The 26,030-nt window shown below is 43.2% G+C and overlaps 1 protein-coding gene across 1 annotated transcript in view; it reads right to left on the bottom strand.

Moving 5' to 3' along the window:
• Positions 1-26,030, bottom strand: part of CACNA2D3 (calcium voltage-gated channel auxiliary subunit alpha2delta 3) — an 860,744-nt gene that overhangs the window by 210,611 nt on the left and 624,103 nt on the right. Inside the window, exons 15-17 of the mRNA XM_054595275.1 lie at positions 18,378-18,449; positions 16,963-17,043; positions 7,580-7,654 (exon numbers count right to left, since the gene is read on the bottom strand). Of these exons, the coding sequence (XP_054451250.1) occupies positions 7,580-7,654; positions 16,963-17,043; positions 18,378-18,449 (228 nt within the window). The remainder of the gene's footprint in view (positions 1-7,579; positions 7,655-16,962; positions 17,044-18,377; positions 18,450-26,030) is intronic.

Below are 26,030 nucleotides of genomic sequence, written 5' to 3'. Positions count from 1 at the left end.
GGAGCAACAAAGGAGAAGTGTGATTCCTTTGACCAGGGAGCAGGGATACCTCTCTACAGGGGTGACCTCTGAGATGAGAGGTGGAGGATGAGAACAAACCATCACGGGTATATCTGGGATAAGATTCCTGGCAGAAGGAAGAGCAGGCACAAGAACTTGAAGCAGGAAGGCTTCTGAGGGCTGGAAGAGGGCCAGAGAGCATGGCTGGAGCACAGGAGAGCATTGTGGGTGGCCGCACAGGCACAGGCAGGTCGGGTTATGGAGCCAGATCTAGTGGGGTGCAAGGCTCACACCAGGGGTTTGGGTTTTACTCTAAATGCCAAGGGAAGCACAGCATCCGACTGATGTCTGTGAAAGTCCCTCTGACTGCTGAGTGAATGGTGCTGGGCTGGGGGCAAAAACAGATGCTCAGAGAGGAGCTGAAAGGGGACTGAAGTCATCTAGGAGAGACAGTACAGTGGCCTGATCCAGGGATAGTGACAAAGAAAGGTGGGTGGGCTTGGGGAGCCTTTGGGAGCCAGATCCAGTTAGACTCCAGGGTGAATGACTTGGAGGAGGGGTCCAGAAAAAGCCACAGCTGGAGGCCACGCCCACACCTGCTGACCTCCAAAGAACCCTTCATATTTGCATTGAGTAGTTGTGGATGGGAAGAAGAAATTAAGGAAGAAATTAAGAAAGTAAGCACTCTTGATTCCACGAATTATATAAAGAAAACTATGAGGTGTGGGGAGGAAGAAAGCCCTTACATAATTGAGGATCCGCATAATATAAAAATTAAATTCAATTTCACATCAATTTTTTTGAAATTATACAGAATCTCCTCATACAACCCCACTACTTGAGCCAAGTCAGTGGATTTTGACAGGGACTTTAATAGTGCCCCTACCTTTTAAGCTCCTATGTAAACTAGTATTTGATATGCACTGTCTACTTAACATGTCCATAAGCATGTCCATAAGCATGTCCACTTAATTCCATATGAGAGGGCTATGGTATAAGAGCACTTATATTTATTAGCATGGCCGTGTGTCAATGGTGTCAAGGACCTTCTGCAAGGGTCCGTCTGTAACCCATGTGCAATAAAAAATGGCATGGAAAAAGGAATTGCCTGGGTGTTTGTAAGGACAAAGAAGCAGAGTCGACGTTTAGCATGGGGCACGAACAGTCAAGGAGTGACACAAGGGAAAGGCTGGTGACATCAGACAGAGCTCAGGCTGTGGAGAACCAGTGGCTGGATCAGCAATAGGCCTGAATTCCAAAGGGAGAGGAAGGCTCTGGAATGGGTTAGGAAGACGACGTTATCTACAGAATGTGAGCTTGTTAAAGAGTTAACCTGGATTTTACGGAACAACGGAACTGGTTTTCGTGACTGAACATCCTGATTTAGATAACCTGACAGCTGAGGCTCACCCACGCGGCTAACCTTCCTGCCTGCTGGCTTTCATCGCAGTTTGGTTTAGGGAGGCGACATGGTTCAGAACTGAGCCCACACTGCTGAAGTAGCCAGAGAAACATGGCCAAACCGGGGAGCTCATTGCCCTGGCCATGGACTTGATGCCCTAAATTCTGGACGGCTCTGTACTTTCACTCTCAGTGAGGCAACAGCCTGAGAGGATGATGGGGAGGGGGGCTGAGGTCTCCATGGAGGAGGCTAAGAAGCCACCAACTGTTTGCACAGACTCCCAAGATGAAACAGTGTCAGGTGGTGGAGGCAATGCTGACGTTTGTCCTAATTCACATTTAGGAAAGAGGAGGTCCTATTATCAAGCCACCTTATTTAGAAGCATCCAAAATGGCTGGTCACACTCTAGACCTACCTTGTCACATGTGACTCTTGAGCACCTGAAGTGGTGTGGCTAGTCAGAACAGAAATGTGCCCTGGGTGTAAAACACACACCAGATTTCAAAGATTAGTAAGAGAAAGAATGTAAAATATCTCATTATTAACTTTCATATTGATTGTGGAAACAATGTAATTTTGAATTTATTGGGTTAAATGAATTATATTCTTAAACTTAATTTCATCTGTTTCATTTTTACTTTTAGAAGTGGCTACTAGAAAATGTTAAATTTCTCAGGTAGTTCATGTTTGTGTCTGCCATTGAATGCTTACTGGACAGAGTCAGTCTAGACAGATTTTAAACACAACCGTCCGGTGATGACCCTGTGATTCTTCCGTGTGGCTGCAGAGACCAGCGTCTCAGTCACTCTCGCCCTCCAAACACTCTGCCTCCCATCTCCTGAAGAACCAACAGATGGAGCAGAGGGAATTCAGCATATCTCAACTAATCTGGGTTAGGGCTCCAGGTTCTGGCACTTTCTAGTCCCCTTACCATCTTATCACTCCGTGCCTCAGCTTCCTGTGGGTGACATGGAGATACCTGCCTTCCCCACAGAGAACCCCAGCTCCTTGGCCTGGCCCTCACAGTTGTCTACAGTCTGACTCTGGTGCCTTCTAGACCCATCTTCTTCCCAGGTCTGAGCTCACACACACCCTTCCTTTGAGCCTCCGGGCCTTTCTACTGCACCTACATCCTTGACTTGCTGTTAAATGAGCCAGTGATTAAAAACTTTAACACATGTAAAACACCTCAAACAGTACCTCTCACAGAAAAAGGAATGAACAAATGTTAAAAAGAAAATACTAAGACCAACAATACAAATATACAAAAATGCATTTTCCCCTAGTAGTGTCTATAGTTATCTATATTCCCTAAGTATTAAATCGTATCGATCCTATTAGGCTTTGAGTTCTCTGAGACAGGGCACATTTCTGTAACCACTCCCAGCAGTTGGCTCAGGCCTAGAGCGTAGTGGACATTCAGCAGCGTGGAAAGAATGAAGGAAGATTTCTCACCATGTTCCCAACTTCCATGTTATCCACCATCACACCCACTGGCCCATGTGATTGGCAAATTCTCTTCCAGAATAGAAACCTGCCAGCATTCTTCCCCATCTTGTGGGCTTGCAGACACAGAACAAACATCTTTTGGCAGATGTCAATGTGGGCTTCCTGGAAACGAGTCTTAGATGTTGCCTGCCCCAGGCTCCTCTGTGCAGCCCTGCCTGCCCTGTGGCTGCTGGAAGGGGGCCTTTTTTGCTTTCGCTTGGTGATTTGGCCAGGCCCACATTCCAGGCCTACTTGAGGAAGGAGATCAACTCTTTTAAAGATGGAAGGTGGAGAGAGGGATGGATTATCAAAACCTCAAAAAAAAAAAAAAATCAGATGATGCTAAAAGTGGCACTTGCCCAGTCTTATCTCCCTCAATGCCCTGTTGGGCAAAAGAAAAAAAGACATATTCAGGGCTCCACATTTTAAGAAAAATCCATAAAGCTCTCAAAGACATGGGAAGAAAAAGGTGCAAAACTAATCAACCTAGACAGTGATTGAAATATTTTTAACCTGAATGTTAAAGAGTAGTGGAGACCAAGAACAAATCCCCAGATGTTTAATAACCACTCAAAAAGCATTCCTTAAAGTCTAACTTGAATCCCTCTTGCTGTGCTGTTGTCCTGTTCCTCACCCAGAGAATAGATACGGGCCCCCACCCACGAGATAACCCCCAGTCCGCTTGATGATTGTTCCCTGAGCCCCTAGTCCACCGCAGGACCCAGCACACCAGGCCGTAGGTAAGTGTTTGCTGAATCAATGTCAGTTAGCCTACCAGCAGTGACAAGCTGGTGGCAAGGAGAAAGCAGCTGAGGAACAATTGCGGAAAGACTAAGATTAGCCCCATTATCAAAGAAAAGTATTACTTTAGCAGTTTTGCCAATTAAACCAAAGCAAGTCAGCTCAGTAAGGCCTCTACATCTGAGCTGTTTTTGGAGACACTTCATGATTCACACCCAAATCATACAAGATTAAAGAAAACACTGGATAAAATCAGGCCAAACACTAAGTTCAGGGGAAAGATTTTATTGGACAAATTAGAAAAATATTGTTATTGTGCTTCGGAGAAACCCACTTCTTTCCTCTGGCTGCAGGGGCAGAAACAACCTCAGTGGCAGATGGAGAGGAATATGAGTGGTTTTAAGTGAGTCTGCTCCATCCTCTCATGTTGGCCACAACCCCACACTCACACCCAATGTGCTAATCTGGTAGCTTTGGCCAGAACCAAGGGGAATGTGCATTTATAATAAGGATTTGATTATATGGCTGGACTCAGGAGAAAGCGAGTCAGGTTTGGATGAGGGTTCCTTGCCTCAGTCCTCAGCTATAGCCAAGGGAGCTGCTGGCAGCTGGCTGTCCCTAGCCATGGGTGAGGGCTCTGGCCCTGTAGATTCTGTCTGGGGGAAGGCCCGGGGTTTCCAGGGGTCTATAATCTCACAGATTATAGTATCTGAAGGACCCAAAGTAAGTGACCATGAAAACAGTGGTTTTACATGATGCCTTCATTCATTCATTTCCAGGGTTTCTACTGTGTGCTGAGTGGATCGGCGCTGAGGGAGAAGGTGGGGGAAAGCTTTCAGCTTTTGTTGTTCTGGTGAACAACAAAAACCAGAGATGAACAAATCTGTACACACCAAAGCCGGGAGCATTCCATTCACGCAGATCAGGTCTTAGTTATCACCTCTACTTACTGCAGCTTCAAGTATTATCCTTATTTCTACTATAAAAACAAGTAACAACAATAAAAACTTTGGTTTCCTCACATGATTCGGCTCAGACAGGACCTTCTAGTACTGTTGTTGTCTGTCTTCTAGATCAGAGTTGGTGAAGAAAACTGAGAATGTGTGTGTGTGTGTGTGTGTATGTCTGTGTGCGCCTGTGTGAGAGAGAGACACAGAGAGACAGAAACAGAGAGGAGAGACAGGTAGACACAGACGCAGACAGGCTTAGCTGAGGCTTCACAAGCTAAGCTGATGGCAGACTGAAATTAGGATTCAATGCAGATGGCATTAGTTCAAGAACCCTATATCTGTTCAGGTGTATATATGTGTATCTGTACACAATCCCTCATCAATGATTACCATAATAATCTGAATGAACTGAATCATCAGAAAGTGTTCTTTAGATTCCCTCTAAGCATCCACAACCCATGTCTTCCCAAACTTTATAGCAGCTGAGCCCAGATCCGTAGAGCCAATATAACACAAACAGGGTGCCAGGTTAACCACCACTGTGCCCATGATGTCCTGGGGCCTGCTTTGTCACACAAAGCTCTTTGCTGGCATTATCTCATTTACTCTCACAACCAATCTAAGATATATACACTATGGTTATGGCAGGATTAGAGAGAAACTGATGTTTAAAAAAGCTGCTGTGAGACTTGACCAAAATCCCACAGCTGGGATGTGGCAGGATTAGGATCAAGGGCAGCCTCTGTCTTGCTGGAATTGAGGTCCTTCCATTTTACTAACTTTTTCCCAAAAGGAAAATGCAAAACTCGAAACAGCGTCAACATCCATTTATTGATCACATGCAGATGGGTGAGTTTATGTAATCCTCAATGACTGGCATTGCTCCAAACGTCTTCTAAAGATCTCATGGCCTCAGGGTAAGAGACAGATGAATGGCTTGGCCATTCCTTAGGTTCTTATCACTGATCAATTGCAATATGGTTCATCTGGTTTGGATTTTCACAGGTGAGATATGGGGAATTTGCTTGGGCCATCCCATTTACAGGAAATTGACCCTGCTTACCACTTCTGGTGAAACGTTTCAGTACAATGATTCAGCAGTAAGAAGAACAGAAATGATTTGTATTTGCACTATTAGGATATGATTGGTGTTGACTGATTGGTCTGCTTTCCTGAGAGCCTTTCGGCTGCCCTCTCAGTGGCCACAGCTCTGAAAAGTGCATCCAATAAACTATTTTGCAAACAGACCTTTTGCTGCATGGCCAGAAGATATAAACGACCAGGAGGACATTGTGAGTTGAGTGTGCAGATGGGAGCTTCTCATTTCCATTGCAGCAGAGAGAAGGGAAGTACCTTGGTGACTTCTGACATCTGGTTCCATTTCATCCCTTCTTTAAAAGCTGATAAATGGGAAGTTAATTCACTCACTGGCAGAAGATCCAGGTCTGATTGTTTCATTTACTCTGTTCCACTCCAACTTGGAATAAATAAGCACTAGGAGCCCAGACTGAGCCACACCAAACACGTAACTTGTACCACTCCCAACAGACAACCCCAACTGGGCTGCTTGGAAATGGGCAAACTGCTAAGCTTTTAGACCTAAATATGTTTTTAGACTTAAATATCCTTAAAAAGTTAGTATCTTTTTCAATGAGGCCTTTCAATAATTCTGAGTTACATTTGGAACTAGCTAACCAGTTAACTCAATCTTTTCCAGATAAAAAGATTGTGGAAATCAAATATTACCATAATTCCCATCTTAAAGCGTGCATATGGGATCCACATGATGTGGCCATGACTCCATTAATACCAGGGCGATTAGAGCAAAGCTGGATGATGATGGAGCTCGAACATGAACTTTTTCTAAACAATGAGTCAAGGGAGAAGCAAACTGGTCCCCACAGTGCTTCGCCAATAAACATTTGCATAGCAGGCACTGCCGTTCTTTTCTAATTTTGATGAAAGAGAAAAAGACGTGTGGGGTGGAGGGGTACGTGTTAATGCATGTGTGTGTGTGTGTGTGTGTGTGTGTGTGTGTGTGTGGATTGTTACAGGAAACAACCTACACTTTCTTAACTTTCAAAAGCAGAATTTACTGTGTTACTCTTTATAACTTTAAATCTTCTTTAAAACGAGCTAAATACACACAAACCGAAAGGGATGCCCTTTTTCAACACATTGCAACTAGTCCAGAGATAGCAAAAACATGGCACGCTCACTACCAATGCTCATCCAGTGTCCACAGGAGATGCTGGCAGTGGAGCAGGGCCTCCTACCCCACAAGCCTGCCTGCCCTTCAGAATCCTCCTCAACACAGTGCTCCATGCAGCCTCTCCCCAGGGACTGGGGTACACAGTGATACCATGGGCTGTCCTGGATTCAGCCTAACCCAACTCACTTCTGAGAAAGTGAAAATATTGCTGAAAGAAAATGGTTTACATGTCAGGTCATCAAACAGGGCTACTGGATGTGACTTAGGCAGGAAATGGAGACTACCTCAGCTGTTTTAATTAAACAAACAAACAAAAAAAGGTATTGTTGAATCCTTTCATGCAGGAGGAACTGGGCTTAGGCAATGTAATTTGGGGGCAAATCCTATCGTAATGAATTTCCAGAGACCCTAGGTCTAATTTGTTGTATCAAGTGTAACTTGCAACAAGTAAGTCTGGGGCTGGAGAGTGAGACCATTTAGTATATAAAGGTACCTGTTATGATGTGTTTCATGCTGTCTAGAGTTAAAAAAATGTCCATATATTGGCAGCTGTGAAATAAATAAATAAGTGCCTATGGACATATACAGATTTATATATAAAAGCCTGATAGTAAATGCACTCATCCAACATTATTTATTTATTAACTATTAAAACAACCTTTAGGAAACAATATAATGAATGGAGCTTTTAATGTGAAAACTGCTGCAAAGTGTTATCATTGTAGAACTGAAGAAAATCTTTTAAAATCGTCAAAGGAGAATCACAGTAATAAGTATTTGTCTTACCAGTGGTCTGAGTTCTGGATGCGTCAGGATATATCCATTGTTTGTGATTGCAAAGGCATAACCGTGAATCCCTAACTGTAAGGGGAAGCGAGAAAGAAACCTTCATTAGCTTGCTCCCTGGTGAATTCACAAAGCATAAAGCAGCCCGACATTTAGTAATTTACAGCTTAAACTTGGCATTCATAACCCTTATCAGCACAATATTTCATTAAAATGAATGCAAGGCGCTGATCCTTGACATTTGGTGGAAATGAAGACCTGTCACAGGATAAGCTCAGCAAATAGCACAATTTAAAATGTCACATCCCCACGTTGGCATCAAAGGCTTTACTTTGATTTATTTAAAACAAAAACAATTACTTAAAAAGAAAAAAGAAAGTGGCTAATGTTTCTGGGAAAACACTGTGTCCAAGTGAACAGAATTTTATCAACCTGTGTGTCTTCTATCTGTGATAAGGGAAAAGAGGTGACCTCATTCTGATTCCCATCTAGGCTTCCTACGAGTCTACACCCACAGGGGCCATCTCAGGCACGCACTTTCCTCGGCAGTCATTTTTTATAATTCTTCAAGGATAAAAGTGTCCCCCACCCCCCCGCAAGCCTACATAGGAGCCTGCCAACCCCTTTTATATCCTTTTGTCTTTAAATTGTGAGGCTGCCAAGCTTTTCCACGCATGCTTCCATCGACACAAAGCCTGGGTAATTTTCTATGCAGAGCCTCACTTAATTTATGTTTTCTGACTAAATGGGACTATGGGAAATAGTTTGAGAGCAATGAAATGTTTTATTAGCTTTAAAAAGTATGTAATCAAATTTAACACTGCACTTATTTAAATAATAATCCTGGCTTTTTGACAATATTTCTATTATACAGTTGACTGCACCCATTGGCTACAATAAATTTACCTACAAATCATTCATGTATTAAAATGGCCTCTGGCATAAAACCCATACTGATCTCTCTCGCTAAAGAAAGAAAATGTAACCCACTTTTGCCAGAGTAGTGAAAGGGGAGAAGGAAAAAAAATCCTCTATTTTTGCTGATGAGTTATTTCATAGTTCTGAGCTCTCACTGCCGATCACATTCTTGAATATGATACTATTAAATGATCCAGACAACAGAGTTTACAAACCGAGAATAACCCTGTCTGCTTCTTAGCTTAACGTCAAGGTGATGTGAAATTAACTTCAGAGAATTTAACAGTGGCAATTAAGTTTCCTTTACGTTACATAAAGCAAATATGCACATGGTAGTCAAGGGCAACAGACATTTTCTCCTGGAGTTCCCTTGCACAGCAAGTTTTAATTAGATTCTACTTGACTCTAATGATAAAAGTATATTTCATTATGCTGCGAAAGATAAACCAGAGATTTCCTATCCTTTGAGATGTATATTGTCTCTTTCATCTTGTTTCTTGGAAAAATGTCAGACACAGTCAACACTGCATTAATTACCATTATTATGTCCCAGTTTAATACGGACTGGAGAGGTCAAAAAGGACTTGGAGAGTTTGGCTTTTTCCATTAAAAGCAAAAATGGTATTTCTCTGGAAAGTTGAACTCAAAATTAGACCAAATAAATGATATTTTATAGTCAGCTAATATATTCAGTGCCTTCAAATGTACATTAGTTCGGTTCTTGGTTTGTGTATAGGAAGTAATACTCAAAAGAAGGCAGGACTCCTTGCACGTGCTCCCTTCATGTCCTCCCTCTACTCCTCCTGTAAAGCACTTACCAAAATCATAATAATGAATTATTTGTGAGTTTAATTATAAGTTACCAAGACATCGGTCAAGGGCTTTGATAATTTAATATCCATTTCCCTACAAGTTCCATGAAGGCCAAGATTATGCCATGTGGTTAACGATATGTGGATGGGTGGTCAGGATGGTGGCTTGAGGAAAAGAGTAACCAGAAAGAGTGAAAGGAGGAAGCCAAGAAACAATGAAAACAAATTGAATTGAGTGCAGATCCTACAAGGCTCACCTAAACTCTGCTCTCTCCCCTGGGGCGCAGGGGCTGAGCTGACCTCGCCACGCAATGTCCTACACTCACTGTTCAACGGCCATCTCTGCTTTCTTGCTGCCCATTTATGCCCCTGCTGACTGGAATCTGCCCCCTGCCACCAAGATGTCACCAGAACTCCTTTCCCTACAGTTGCCAGTGGCATCCTAATTGCCAAACCCTATAGAAACCTCTCTCTTGAATCTTCCTGGTTATATTAGCCCACTGCCCTCTCTCCCTTTACACCCTATTCCCTCAGCTCCAAGGCCCCATATTCCCAGACTTCCTCTTTTTCACAGGACCCTCATCCTCCACTCATTTTCTCTAAGCATCTATCCCCAGGGCCTCTTGTCTGCTTTAGCTCTCTCCCTGCAAGAAGCTTCAGCAGTCACCTGGGTGCTGTTATCGCCAGACCCAGCCTGCAGCCTTGGCCTCTCCCCACAGTGGCAGATCCGAGCACCCGACTACATGTCAGTCATTTCTACAGGGACCTCCCTCAGGTGCCTCACAGGTGTCACACCCAGTCCATCCCGGTTGCTCTCTCCCCTCTGCTGCTCTTCCTGCCCTTCTCTCTCTCCATCGGTGTCACTGCCACTCACCCCAATGCCCATGTTAGAAACTAGAGCATCAGCCTTAAGCTTGTTTCTCTCTTTCATCTTCAACTTCGTGATCCAAATAATCACTATTATTCCAGAAATTACTCGCATTCAACTCTGCTTCCCCAGCCCTACAAAGCATGCAGATTTCATGTAATAGATTTCCACAATGGTCCTAACTGTTCTTCCTGCCTCAAAGGTTGGCCCCACCCACGTTACCCTCAGGACTGATCAAAGTCAAAGGCAACTCTGCCCTGTTGCTCCCCTGTGTAAAACCCAGTAAAGACCTCTTTCATGTGTAAGATGAAATCCATGGGCCTGTCCATCAGGTCTCCCTGGGATCTGGTCCCTACCTATATACCCAGCCCTGCCTTCTTCCACTCATTGTTCCTCAGGGCATATATCAGCCACAACACCCTGCAGTTTTCTCTCCCTCCCAGACCTTGACTCACACAATGCTAGCTGCTCAGAGCACCGCTGCTCCCTGTCTCCCGCCAGCTAATTCTCACCCATGCTATGAGCTCAGGCTCATCGCTTATTAAAAGTGTCTCCTAACCTTCCCCGACGCTTTCTCCTTTCCATACCATGTTTCCATAAAGCCCTCCATTACTACATTCACCCTTATACATGAAACTACACCTACTTTGCTGCCTCCTAATCCTAGCTGGTTCTCTTTCCTTTCTCTGCCCTGTCTAGATAAGACAGTACTTCCCTATCAGAGGGGACTCTTTGTGGAGAAGGAGCCACCTTACCCATCTTTGACTTCTATGGCACCGAGTATTATACCTGGGACATGAAAGGTGCTCCAGTTAAGGTTTGTGTGTGTTTAGGATGTTCTTCACTTTTTACCCAAATATTAGCTCATTCATCTTTAAAGTCTAAACTAAAATTAACATTAAAAATAAGCCAAAAAGGAGAGGACTTGCGATGGCAGGTGTGTACTCAGTCCTTCTCAAGACTGTAACTGAGAAAGTCTTCCTGACATTCAGAAACTATCTGGTTAAAAGCCTTCCCAGGAGATCAGTTTGAGAAAATAACACCAGAGCGTTGTGTTGGTTGTTTGGTGACGTATGGATATAACCTAATGTAGCTGTAAGAAGAGAAACTCTGAGCAAACCTCAAAGCACATTCTGTGGGTGAATCTCTCAGAAAACCAAAAGCTTATAAGATGACAATGTCCAACATTTGTTTTTGGCCACAAATCAATATACTGATGAAATCTCTAATTTTTATTTCATCTGAAATAGAACCAGTCTTCCTGTCCATTCCAATGTGCAGTCCCGTGGAGTAATAGAGAACAGATCGGACACAGGCGTTCCAGCACTTAGGGCTGCCAAAGCGGCCTTCATCCCAAAGCACGCTCTCCTGGAGGCCGGGAGCCTCGTGGTCCAACAGCCGGGAAGGAGGCGCTTCCCTTCCAAGTTCAGGGGGCTTTGGGCTAATGAAGTGAACCCAATTATAAAATGGCTTGTTACCTTAACAGAGGCTGTGGTGTCTGGAAATTATTGCTGGGGTGTCTGGAATTCTTAATAAAAATTACAGGAAGTCTGATTGCTTGTGGGAAAATCCATGAAGCTAAGGGAAAAGAAAGAATTCTATCTTCTGGGAAAACCCCAAGAGCCAAGAGCTGACTCATCTTTACAAGGTGTTAATCAGGACGGAAAGGTGTGATCCACACTCTGCTCCCTGGCGCCCTCCTCTCCTGCAGGGGTGAGGCCGCTCTGCCCTGGCCAGCCCTGGCTGACAGGCACACCTTTTCTCGAGGCATTCTGTGGGAACCAGAGCAGGGATGACTTAGGTTTAAATATGTCATACCTGTGTCTCTGGTTCACAGCCTAACGCTTGGGAAAGCATAAAGCAGAAGTGAGTGCCTGTATTGCAGGTTAATTTTCTGTTGCTGATCTTCCTCTAGTCCCTTGTTACACTTTGTTCCATTCATCTTTTACTAATGAGTTACATTGAGAAAGTTACTTCAAGCTTCCTCAATGAGTTACATTGAGAAAGTTACTTCAAGCTTCCTCAACAAAAAATGGGGCAAAGTTGTACCCACTCCACGGGAACATAATATGGATTCAATGGGAATAGTGCGTGTAAAGCATTTTTACCATACCCTGCAGTAAAAAATTCAGTGTTTCATTGTTTTATTTTAACCGTTATTAATACTTAAACTATTATTTAACTATGATTATTATTATCGTCATTTATTGTTCTTAATGGCTTTAGGGCAGCAGTTTTCAACTGGTGTGCTGCAGGAATTTTTAAAACATGCAGTACCTGACAATTAATCAAGGGCACTGACCTCTTTTACTTAGGTTGTCCAATAAAAAAAAAAGAAAAATGACAATAGCCAACACAACGATAGCTGCCTGGTGTGAATGAATCAAAATTATATCCATTTTTTTCTGTCAAATCTGCAAAAAATATTTTTTTGGTGTGCCACAGAATTTTAGTCATTAGTTTATGTGCGCCATGAGATGGAACAGGTTGAAAATGGCTGCTTTAGGGTAATGAATAGTGGCTAAAATCTTGGCTGACTAGCTATGGAGTTTGGGGAGCTATCTCAACTTTCTGTGCCTCAGTTCCTCTAGCTGTAAAATGAGAATAGTGGCAATGCCTATCTATTAGTAAAGGAGATAATGTGATAAAGAGCACAGCCCCTTCCCTGGTAGAGAAAGCTCTGAGAAATGGACTCACAGGATAATTGCTATCAGTTTCATATAATGTTCATATTTTCTTGATTTATTGGGCGTATAGCAAACAGGGGCCCTCTACTTGGGTTTCTACATCTTCTCATATGAAATAAGAGGCTTAAGAATTACTTGGAAACATCCTCTCAAGGTGGATGCACTTCCTTAAACAGTGAGCCAGCAATTCTGGGCCTCTGGCTCTGAGCCTCCAATAAAACAAAGTTCACTATCTTTAGGCAACTCAAAGCTCTCCCTCATCCTTGTGCTTTCAGGCTCTGGGGAACTGCAGAGTTTCCTACACTTGTTTATGTGGGTTTGGATCAACCAGATGTCCTAGCCCTGACTGTACCCTTGGTGAAGGACGAGGCTGGTCTTCAGGGCCCCTGTGGCACGGTAAGAAGAAGGAAGACCTTTATCATCTCAATAAACAAGTGCAAGCAGGAGAGTTCTTTTGCTAAGGAAGCCACCTTTTGTGAGCCTGGATAGCTTAGAGTTCATTTCCTCTTTGTTATTCAGGTGGCTTTCTAATTTGATCAACCAAATGGCTTTAGCATGTGGGAACAGACGTGCAGATGCTATGGATCCAACAGGAAGTGCCAGGAAGAGCCATATCCTCCGGGGGCTCTGAGAAGCCTGGAGGGGGGCATGGCTTATGCATGGGGGTGATGGCGCTGATGACCAGAGCTGGCGTGGGGGTGCCCACCCCGGAAAGCAGGGGTGCCCATCACTGCAGGATAAACAAACCCCCAAGGTCCTCACTCCTCAGCCCTCCATCATATTCCCAAGGATTGTTTTTGCATTCTTAGGAAAAATGGAATGTAGAGCAAGATAATTTTGGGTGGCATATGGGCCCAGTGTTAAACTTACTAGCCAGAACCACTTAGTGAGAGTCAGTCCTTTCCAAATTCCTTCCAACTTTCCAATTATATCAAAAAAGAAAGTTTCCATTTAGTACTGCTTCAACACTTGCCTTTAATACTATCTAAAAAACAGGGAGAACAGACCTCAAGTCCAGAACTTTGGATTAGCAAGCAATTATTTAATACTATTATTTTGTTTTTATAATTTTAAAAATAATTATCCTTTATCATGGCAAATAACACCACTTTTTTCTTTTAAAATGGTGCTATGGTGTTTCTTATTAAAATTGGGGTAAGTGAAGAAAGCTTTGAGTTGATTTACAAGTGAAGTGTTAAGTAAATAATGGTACAGATGGTACATGAACATGGCAACAAGTCATGAAGGGGTATATGAATGGCTCGGATCTTTCCAAGCACGTGGGTAAGGAGTTACAGACCTGTCTCAGATCACACTCACCACTTCCTACTTATGTGGCTCTGCATTTTGTGAACACACACCCTGGGAACTAGAGTCTTCTTATGAGTAGAATGGATACAGCAGCACAGTACTTGCCTGAGGAAGATTTGCTAACATCTTGTGGGTAATGCATTTTAGACAGCATCCAGTTGTAGGCCGATGTTATCTGCTGATATCGTACCATGAGGCACACTGCCTCATACTACAAAATGGTGCACTTATCATTTTACATCCAACCGTCTGAGGTGTGACCTGATCGGTTTGGCTGCAGCCATCCTTTCAGCTGACTTGCTCAGATGAGAGTTCGCTGTGATGCCCAGTGACTGGCTAATCCATTCTCTTGCTCCTATCGCAATGCTCTGTCAAAAGGCGGGCCTGTGCTTGCCATCAAACTTAAGACACATAACCTTGTATCATAACCTACATAACACACATAACCTTGTATCATAAACCTTTCCCCATACCTTTCAAAAATTCTTGGGAAGTCCCATTTTTAAAGATGGTAAAGGATCCCAGAGTGTGGTTGCGTAGTCATTCTCTTGGGCATCCTAGCTTAGCAAAGGTTCAGTGGATGTGAAACTCACAGCGGCCTGAATCTGAGATGGGAAAGGTGTCAGCAGGTCTTTGCAGACAGCATTGCATGTGGAAGAGGACTGCGGGTACCAGGAGGCTGTGTGTCACAACTGTACCTTTAACCAGTGTGTTACCATTGTTCCCAATTAATGATAATGGTCAATGCTTCACGAAAGTCTATGAGCAGGTTCTACTCTTATCACCATTGGACAGAAGAGAATTTGAGAGGTCTGTCCACACCCAGCTCCTCAGCAACTCAGTGAGGGCCCTGTGTGTATCTGCCTCCAGAGCTCTAAGTGCCTCCTTCCTTCTGCTGAGGGCCAGGCAGGCCCATGGGTCCCTCCCAACTGTGGTGAATTAGGCTCAGCACAGAGGGGCTAGTAAGGAAGGGGCCCTGACAGCCAACCACCTATCTAATATTCCTAGTTCAAAAATCTTTCTTCCATCCAAATGGGGGCAAAGGGAGCCCTTGTCAATCCATGAGTGGGCCTGAAATGAAGATGGGCAGGCCAGTCTGCTTTGTGCTGGGGGAAGAAGGGACAGATATGGCTTCAACCCTTATGCAGTCAGGGCAACTGTTTCACCTTGGTGAACACTTCTGAGGACCAGGAGTGGGGTCTGCTCTATGTCCCATCACACACTGCCACGCTTACACATTGAAACAGCTCCTGGGCAGTCTGCATGGCTGTGATGGTGCTTGAGTGTCACCTTTTGATTTCCTTTTCTGAGAAGCCCCCACTAGGCAACAGGTGAGAGTTTTCTGGTGGGACTCAAGGATCTGGGCTATCTATTTAAAAGGCGAATCCAGCCAAGTGACTCCCCTGGCTAATGTGTGTATCAGAAAAATAGAATGATCACATCTCAACTTATGATTTCATGTGTGATTGTTCAGGCTGAGATTAGAGGCGACAATTTAAAAAACAAAAAACAAAAAAACCTGAATCCATTTAAATTAAAAAAAAAAAAAAAAAGCCTGTTCAGTAACTGTGCAGGCAGCATAAAAACAAGGCACTGTGTTAGACTGGTGGATCCTGGTGTGTCCATTGCTCTGATTTCACTAAAGTGCTTATTTAACACACAGGATACCTCAAGCAGCCAGGGAACATAAATAACAATGAACATTATTCCCATGGACTCCAAAATGGCTACTGCCACCTTCATAGCAACTTGTCACCCCTCTGCTACCAGCCCAGGGAGGAGTGCAGTTTGTCAGCTTCAGGTGGCTTCCTGCATTGTGCCTGCCTGCCCCAGACAGGGCCGTCACCAATCCATAGACCACAGTGGGGGCATTGTGTGGAAGTCAAGATGCTTGTTCTTGTGGAAACTGGAATAGGTCTGGCTGAGGGTGGCACTGGGATTCATGAGATGAACTGGAGAGAATAAACATTCTCTCCAAATGTTTATTTAGAAAAGCTAAATAAATCAAAGGAACAGTACTGGGAACAGAGTGCTGGGAATACAGCATGGGCCAGGAAAAAAGGAAAGTGTGGCTCCCTTCTCTCCCTGATGCAGGGCTGGCCTCACATAAAAAGCTGGGTGCTAGCCTTTCCACACCCCTTTCTGAGCCCCTTCCACCTCGTGTTCCTTCTCATGGTCCCCAAGTCTTTCAGTGCCCCTCATGTTTTCCTAAACTCCCAAAGCAGTGGCCCACCAAGGCCTGCTCTATCTTTGTTCCAAAATTACCTACTTCACCCACTCAATTACATCTAGAATTTTAAAGAACTTACAATTCTTTTGGACCACGGGTCTTAATTTAGCATTAGAAAAGGAATACTAATTTATACCCCATCACCTTCTAAAATTGAGGGAATAGTCTTTCAGTACAATCAATGATCATTTTTTTTTTTCTCTGTGCCTCACTGGGTTTCTATTAAGAAGTAACAGATTTTAGAGGGTCCTCCGCCTGGGGTGAGTCAGGGCTGCCTTAGAAGATCATCAGAGAAGCTAGACCTGTGTAGACCTCCATAGATTTGTGTAGGCTTCTGGAGGCCCACACAAACTGGGGTGGGCATGCATAGACTTACTCAGATCTTCCCAGGCTGTTACTGTTCTACCAAAACAAAAAGAAAAAGAAAAAAGAAAAAGAAAGACTTTGACAAAGTGAGTAAAAGGGCCTCTTTGCTTTGTGTTTTAATAGTTACTATGGCAGACTGTGAAATTATCTTGAACATTTGGCCCTTGGCTATTAAATTAGTGATGCATTACCTTGTATTTGGGGATGGTCTTCAGGAGTTCTTTCACTGGGACATCTGTGCCAACCACACCTAGAAGAATGCCCTTTGATCTCTGTTGAAAACAAACATTAAACAATAATAGTAAGCTAATTTGGTAGACTGAGAACCTTGCCACAAACCATAGGTCACTGTCTGGTGCCTTCTCCAAAATGATGGAGTTTGAGGATTAACCCAAGTCTCTGAGAGGAACCCTCTTCTATTCCCCATCCCCCACTGAAAATATTACTAGATAAGCAGGGTAGCTTCTCTGGCCAAACATTAACAGTTACAACTCTCAACGTACATTCTTACCAAGACACCCTAATTCTCTTATCTCTCCTGAAAATGAAGAATTGATGTGCGGAAGCAATAAAGTTTCAGCAGCTAAGGACTGTGATCATTAATCAGTTTCTCTTATGGAAGCTTTCTACAGGAAAGACTTATAGCGTGTTAACTGCTTTCTCAATTTACACTGCCATCTGGTGCCCAGGAGAGAGAGACTAAATAGCCAGAGAAAGGAGAAATAACCCTAAGATTGTTAGCAGCCAGTTGGCACCAAGAACTAAGGTAAAGGAATAGGCCTTTGGGGTCCCAGTTTCTGAGGTCAATGTGACGTGCTGAAACTTTCCAATGTCAGAAATGCCTTCTGGAAAGAGATACAAATTGCTACTGTCCATTGTTTCTCCCAAATTCAAGTCCACCCAGAACCTCAGAACGTGACTTTATTTGGAAAATGGGACTTAGCAGCTATAATTAGTTAAAGATCTCGAGGTGAAATCATCCTGGATTTAGGGTAGGGCTTATATCCAATGACTGGAGTCTTTCTAAGAAGAGAAGATGACAGAGACACATGAGACCAGAAGGCCATGTGAAGACTGATGCCAAGACTAGAGTTATGCTGCCACAAACCAAGGAAAGCCTGGGGCCAGGGAAGGATTCCCAGGAGCCTTCAGAGAAAGCGTGACCCTACCAACACCTTGATTTTGGACTTTTAGCCTCCTAAATTGTAAGAATAAATTTCTTTGTTTGAAGCTTCCCTGTTTGTAGGACTTTGTTACCACAGCCCCAGGAAACTAATACAGGGCAACTATAAATCAGAGACCAGTCACCCACCCTAACCAAGAATTCTCTCTGGGGTTTCCTACCTCTGGTCACTGAACACTTAAATTTTGAAAAAGCACTGCACACTATAAAATGATGCTTGCTCCAACCCCTCCCTTCTGTGCTTGAGTTCACGATTCTAATAGTAGGATTAAATGTAAGAAAAAATTCTATACCCTTTGCCATAAATAAATAAATAAATAAATAAATAAATAAATAAATAAATGTCACCAGAGTTTGAGTCAGAAGGGGTCTCAGAAAACAACCCTCCTGGCATCAAGCAAGAAGCAGAGCCACTGTACTCACGGTTTCGTTCTGCTTACTAAACACGGGCATGGCGACTGTGGTCATCAGGACAAGGCCCTGATCATCGGCAAGCTGGATGGAGAGAGAAAAGCCAGTTACCTAAGGATGATCTGGAAACCACAGGGCTGGAGGCCATCCCCCTTTGCCGTCTTCTTCTTTGTTGGGCAGGGGTGTCAGGGGATGGGTGAGTGCCCGCTTAGGAGGAAGTGCAACACCTCTGATTTGCAGGTGAGGATCCCAGCCCCTGGTTGGGGAAACAAAGTCAGTTGCTCCAGCTGGTCTGTTCATTGCACTCAGCCATTTTGGTTCAATAAAGCCCTGTTGAGTCTTAGTGATTCATTTTATTTTATTAACACAGATCGCTTTTACAGTTTTACTTTGCAGACATGTATGTTCAATATGTGCAACACTAATGCTTCTCTGTACTCTGGAAATTGAGGATCAGAAAGCATGAGTGTAAGGGGTTTTATAGTTGCCTCTGCTGAAAACAACAGAATCTGGAAACACTTATTCTCCCCAATGTAGTTGAGTCAAGACCTTTTTGGATCTCTACAGATCTTTGCATGCCAGGTCCAGATGAAAAACAAAAATAAAAACTAACTTGATCACCTGATCCCTAAAATTATTGCTAAGAAGCTAAATATTTCTCCTGAAAGAACAACCCTTGAAGTGGGGCACATAACACACTCCATAACCCCTGGACAAATACATTGAGACCCACCAGCACATTTGCTTTTCACATAGTGTTGGGAAATAGGCAGGAACCCCTACTCTGTCCTAGTAACAAGTGGGGAAACAAAGTCCTGGACTATAATAGGCTTTGGTCCAAGGCGGACCTGTTTCTAATTCTCAGCTTGAATCTTTATTAACTGCACTATTTAAGGATCCATATCCTCAGATAAAATAATGCCAATTAGTCCCCACTATTGTTGTCATAAAGATAAAATGTGAAACAGCCCAGCAAGTTACCTGGCATATGAAGGTACTCAAAGGATGCCAGTTCTTTTTCCTGCATTCTAGGCCACATTGCTAATAAGTGGGGTCCAAATCGAGATCAAGGCAGGTGGCACTGCTGATGGGAACCAAAACTGTCATGGCAAGTCTAGTGGGAGAACGACACTTGAATGGTTGGTTTCATAACCCATTCAAGCCTCAAGTGAAGCAGTTTATGAAGGAGACTCCATTATCTTCAGTATAGAGAATTTTCTGATGTTTGAGCACCTCTCCATAGCTTTAATTCCATAGGAAAATCAGGTCTGGTCTCCCCAGTCTTCTCGGGAACAAGTATTTATAAAGAAAATATCTTAAAATCTAGAATCTCCCATGGACTGAGGTCCTCATAGACTGGCTGTACTCTTGAGAAAAGGTCACTTAACCTCAGTTCATCCTTCTACCAGTCCTGTTCTTTGCAGATTCTTCAAGCTATGGGGCCCCACTACTCATAATGTGGTACACAGAATAGCAATAGCTGAGTGCGTTATAAATGCATAATCCCAAGCCCCACTCCAAACCCTCTGAATCTGAGCCTTGGTTTGAATAGTTAGTATGCATATTAAAATTTAAGAAGCACTGTTATAGAGCAATCCTTTCCATCATTAATAATCATGATAACTAAAGAGAAGCTTGTGTAGTTGGGAAAAATTCTTAACAGGAATAGAGTCCATGTTTTTATTAGTTTTACATCCATATCAAGATGGGCCTATATTTTCCCATAATAAGCAAGATGAGACAAAAAAATCTCAATGTCCCTCAAGAACTGGAGATTCAAGGTGTGATGCTTAATTTTATGTGTCAACTTGGCTAGTCCATGGTGCAAAGTTGTTTGATCAAATACTGGTCTAGATGCTGCTATGAACAATTTTTTAGATGTGATTAACATTTAAATCAGTAGACTTTGATAAAGCATATTACCCTCCATAATGTAGGTATGCCTTATTCAATCAGTTCAGAGTCTTCAGAGAAAAAACAGACCTCTCAAGGAAGAAGAAAATCTGCTTCCAGACTGCCTTCAGACTCAAGACAGCAACACACGCTCTCCCTGGATTTCCAACCTGACAATCTGCCCCATAGACTTAAATGTCAGCACCACAATTGTGTGAGGCAATTCCTTAAAATAAATCTCTCTCTCTCTCAATACATAAAGGGATATATATATGAATATATATATATTCTAGGGTTCTTTTTCTCAGGAGAACCCTTACTAATATACATGGTATTCAGTTACTCTCTTCTTTGGGGCAGCCTAATTTGTGTGTTAGAATAAGTAAATGAAATTTTGTCCTAATATTAATAACTAAATAAAATTAACTATGAGCTATTGATGAGTTATTACTGCCAGCCACCAAGTTAAAACAGTTTGTGAAAACAGGGTTCCAACATCTTGCTGAAAGTACCTCAAGCATAACATGGTTGCTACTGAGGGCCTGCAAGGCTGTTTTCAAAGGCAGAACCAACCCACAGTAAACCTCTCTCAGAGTCAGAAATCTTCCCGTATTCCAACTCCTTAAGTAATCCTTAATTCTATAAAGAGAATTTATTTGAGCTGATCCACAACCCTGGGCAACTTCCACTTGGCAACTCAAATCAAAATTTCAAGCAATGCCAACATATATCATGAATGAAATCAAAACATACCATCGGCAAGAATAAGAAATACAGCTTTCTCCTCCTCCCTGAAGCCCGTAAAAATCAATTATAAATCACTGGTCATTGTTCTGGTACAAACACAAGATGATGAGAAACTTCAAAATATTAAGCCAGGATATAGTGTCAACTCCACTCAGGGACTAATTCCAAATGTAATTACTGCATCGTCATTACCTAAAAAAGAAAAATGCTTATAATATTTTTACTGAAACCACTCATTTGTAACCAGCCTCAGGTAAATGGAGGAAATGCGGTGAGCTCAGTCTAGCCACTCTGCTATGAGCTCACCTACTCTCCTAGGGGCAGTTCTTGCCCAGACTGGGCTGCCTTGGCCAGAACCCTAACCTGTACCTTCCTGGTATATAAGCTCATCAGCGCAGCCACAAGGGCCGGCAGGACCCTGAACATACCACTTGTACAACATGAAGATGCTCTTGGGCACCCACCAGCTCTTTTTTCCCCAGTCTCCACAGGTCTGGGTTTTGTAAATCTTAAACATTTCATGGAGAAGGAACATCAATTTGAAAGTTAATTTGCGCTGTAAGTATTTTATGATCGAAAGACATTCAGTATTCTAGCCATAGGAAATAGCAGCCAGTGGCAAAAGTTTTCCTCCAGACCACCAAGCAGAAGTTATGCAGCCAACCACAGCCAGACACACTCTGTCCCCGAACACTAGGGGGTCCCTGCTTTTCTCTGGCCCCTTAACCTGTAGCAGCTGCTGAGGCAAGAGCTGCTTATGATTCATATGTGTGGCTTCCAAGAAAAACGCAGACGTAGAGTCAACATTCATTTTCCAAAGGGTAGGAATGGGAGGGGGCGGGTCACCATGGTCCATCTCAGCAAAATCCCATTAACTCAAGTCCAAGTGGGAATCCTAAAATGAACTGCCATTCAATTACACTTGCCCAGGCTTTGAACAGGCCTCTGAAATGCCTAGTTGTGGTGCTCTGTTGTATAATATGTGTATATTATTCCATATCCTTCATTTCCTATGCTACATAATGGGACCATTCTGGTATCAAAGGAAATGATGAATAATAATACTGAACACCTGGTTTATAAAACACAAACTTGCTCAACAGATTGACTGTTTCCTGTTAGCTTCCCAAGTTAATCATGCATGTGGGCTCATATGAATATGCATTTAGATTCATGTGCGAGGTACAGGCAGCTATGCCAGGGCTGTATTCCGAATCCTTGATTTGTTTTCCACGGATGACAATAGTCAGCAATGCAGACAGCTCTCGGATGTGTGGCCCCAGATAACAGCACCACAGTTGTGGTCTATCAGTTCTGCTGCCAGCCCAGTTATTATTATTCATTGATTCCCTTGATAAACATTCCCTGAGCATCAGTGATGTGCCAACTTCCATGCCATGTGCTGGAAGTCAACTAGGAATGAGACACAGGTCTTATCCTCAGGGAACCCCAAGTCCCCCAAAGGAGACAAAGGCGAACGAGGTGGAGGGAGAGGAGTGGGCTGGGGCAGGCACACAGGCTCTCATTGCATGAGTAAGGGAGTAATCTTCTTAAGAACCAGTCTGGGCTAAAGTAAAAATGTTTGACATTTATTGACATCTGCCAGGGGTTATGTGACAGATTCAGAAAGCTTCCTGAAAGCCAGTTTATTGACATCAGGGCTAAGTTCCCTGTTGCACTGAATTTTCATCCACTTGTTTCATACCTAAGAATATTTATGAATGAAACACTGCAAGGAGACAATTTTAAAAATTACCCAGCACCTATTTTTTCATTTTTTGGAAATATCACCCCCTTCCTTTAGGGAAATTCTCTTCACCCCTTCTACCCACAAGGTTCTATTGGCAGCTGAACTATGCCATCCTGCATGTGGCTGGGCATTAAACCATCTGAGCCAACACACACACATGCACACACAGGCACATATCCTCCCCAGGCCGCATTGATTGATTTATTATGAGGCACATGATCCAAGATAGGCTACCTGGATTTTTCTTCTTTTTCCCACCTGGACTAATAGGAAAAACTCTTTACTCTCCTTTGTGGGTGGTTAGAAGAATGTTAACCTGATGCCATGCAGGCACGTCCTCTCCCCACAAAGCAGTGACTGAGAAAATAAAGTCACTCCAGAGAGAGGAGGAGAGATGAGTGTGTGTGATGTGTGTGTGTGTATGTGAAGGGGGAAAAGGAGAGGGAGAGGCCGAGAGGGAGGGAGAGGGTCCCAGTCCCTGTATGCCTTCATTCCTAAGGTTTGCCCATGTTTTTTTCCATTATGGGTTACTTGAAGCAGCAAGTTTCTTTTTTTCTTCCCAAATGAGCATAAATTGGATTTGTGCTCTTGTAACTGAAGAGTCCTGACTTGTGCAAGTGCCAATATTGTCCATAAACAATCTAGGTAGCTTTAGATACCCGTGGAGGTGGTCCCATGTGCCATGTGCACCCCAGACTGGGGAGAGAACTCTGAGGCTAGGAAGACCAGAGGGAAAATGACCCCAACATCCCTAAGATGAGTGGTTGTATGTTCTTCGCACAAGGGAGGAAATTTAGGGACCTTCAAAGGACCCAAACACTGAATGGCAAAAGACAGTAATTTGGAGAACTAATGAATTTTTATGATTGTCTACAAAACTGTGTAAAACCATCATAGTAAATAGATGTTTGCCTGCTTTGAAAAGAGAGCTGGAGCAAGAAGTGGCAGAACCAGTCTGTTTTGGGCTGTGCCAGGACAGAAGGGAAAGAGGACAGAAAGGGAGATGGGTTACAGGCACTTTGAGTGTCCCAGCGGGCCATTTAGATTGAGGCCAGTTGTGGACATCTGTTATAGTGCCTTCTTTACACCTCCATTCGTAGGAAGCTTGCCAGGGCCAGTGGCATGGCTCTGTTTGCCCTGAGAGTGAGTGCCAAACCCCAGAGAAAGGCGGCGAGCTCGATGCCAGGCTCTGAGAAGGCCTTTGGGCAACTTAAAGGCAGCTTGCCTGGCAGCTCATTTGAGGGCTGCCAGGTGGTTTTCAGCAGAATCTTCTGCCAGATCTGCTTAGCCCTGGAGGCTGGGGCTCAAAGGCTAGGTTGTGCACCAAAAGGGGACTTGACTCCGAAAGAGACTGGTTCAGAACCAAGAATAAAGGCCAACCCAGTAATTCTCCTTCAATATCATATTTCTTCTATGTTTTGCTCCTTTTGTTTGTATGTTTTTCTTTTTCTTTTCTTATTAAAATTGATCAATGTATTGACTATTTTAATAGAGTACATCATATAAATGTATAACATAACACATAAATATTTTATGTATGTATACACATAACTTGTGAGTACACAATTGTGTTTCTGCTGTGCCTTCCTTCTAACACCTGAGATGAACCCAATTTACACTCCATGAAAAGGCACTGCCACTGCCACTGTCTAGTGGCAGTTGGGGTGAATTGCAGGCATAAGGTCCTAGGAGAAAAGCCATTTTCAGGGTATGGTCTTACCAATAAAAATGTATTTAAATGGCAGCCAGTGTCACTTAGTTCCTCTCCAGTGGAAGCAAAGATAGGCTTTATCAACTCTTAGTTCTGTCACCAACCTTGGCCTTGATAGGAAAATAATCGCACTATGAGGTGGGGAAACACAGCTGGGTACATCTTTAAATAACAGATGAAATATTTTGATTCTTTCAGGTAAGCAGGACCTGATAGTGTGACAGTGGAGTACTGGAAGGGGGAGATTTTATTTATTTATTTTTTCGCACTTTCTCAAATGCAGCTTGAATAAAAGGGAAGCCAACTCCTTGGCATTCCCCACTCTTCTCTACATGAGCTTAGGTTTACCAATGGCCTGGGAATCCCCAAGGGCCATTCTCTGGGTATCACATGCAGAGGGGCATTGCAGAGGGGACAGGATGGAAACAGATGGCACCCGTGTCCTCCAGTCTTCACACTCCATGGAAAGGGGAGAGCCAATAGTAGAAAGTCATGGGAATAACACTCTGAATTAGTTGGTGGGAGCATCTGGGAGAAGAGCAGGGACACATAGATCTGGAAAAGGAGACATGGACAGAATATGTGGCTATGTAGAGACCCTGTACACACACACACACACACACACACACACACACACACACACACACACACAAAAGATCCCTGGGCTTTCCCTCCTATTTCCAAACCAACAAAGCTCTCTGTACCCACCCTTGTCAATGCCTCTGTACTTCCCCTCTCCCAAACCTCCCACCCCTCCCTTCATCACAACAGCCTTTATCCTCAATACTGAAAAGGGATGTCAGAAAAAAAAAATCGAGAAAGAACCATACTTGATGATCAGTCTTAACTTTCTGTATTGGTTATATGTAGAAAGACCTTTTCTCTGGAGACACACCCTGGTGGAGGTACAGATACTCTCCAGAGGAAGAGTGCAGGTGAAACCCACTGAAACCCGCAGCGGACCTGAGTAAAAGGAGCACAGAATTGTCAGTGTTGCTGTTTGGCTAATGTTAACATTATCCAAATCTGTGAATTTTACTCTCATTTAGATTTCCACAACTGTAACGATAATGATGAATTTGCTGGCTGTTTCGATAGTGGTCAGTTTTTCTTTTAATTTTTTAATATATATCTTATTGATTATGCTATTAAAGTTGTTCCATTTTTTCTCCCCTTTATACCCCTCCACTCTCCACTGCCCACCCCAGCAATCTCCCCAACCTTAGTTCATGTCTATGGGTTGTACATTTAAGTTCTTTGACTTCTCTACTTCCTATACTATTCTTAACCTCCTCCTGCCCATTTTGCACTTACTATTTATGCTGCTTTCCCTGTACCTTTTCTTCCATTCTTCCCCCTCCACCACCCCTCTGTTTCACTGTTCATAGTTTTTGATTTCCTTTTTCTTAGATAAGTCCCCTTAACATTTCATATAATAGGGGCTTGGTGATGATGAACTTCTTTAACTTTACATTATCTGGGAAGCATTTTATCTGCCCTTCCATTCTAAACGATAGCTTTGCTGGATAGTCTAATCTTTGATGTAGGTCCTTGTCTTTCATGA

This window comes from Pteronotus mesoamericanus, unplaced genomic scaffold, assembly GCF_021234165.1.
Source record: "Pteronotus mesoamericanus isolate MK-2021 breed Mesoamerican mustached bat unplaced genomic scaffold, CSHL_Meso_final scaffold_54, whole genome shotgun sequence".
In the NCBI taxonomy this organism is placed as follows: domain Eukaryota; kingdom Metazoa; phylum Chordata; class Mammalia; order Chiroptera; family Mormoopidae; genus Pteronotus; species Pteronotus mesoamericanus.
This window is presented reverse-complemented; position numbering and strand designations above follow the sequence as displayed.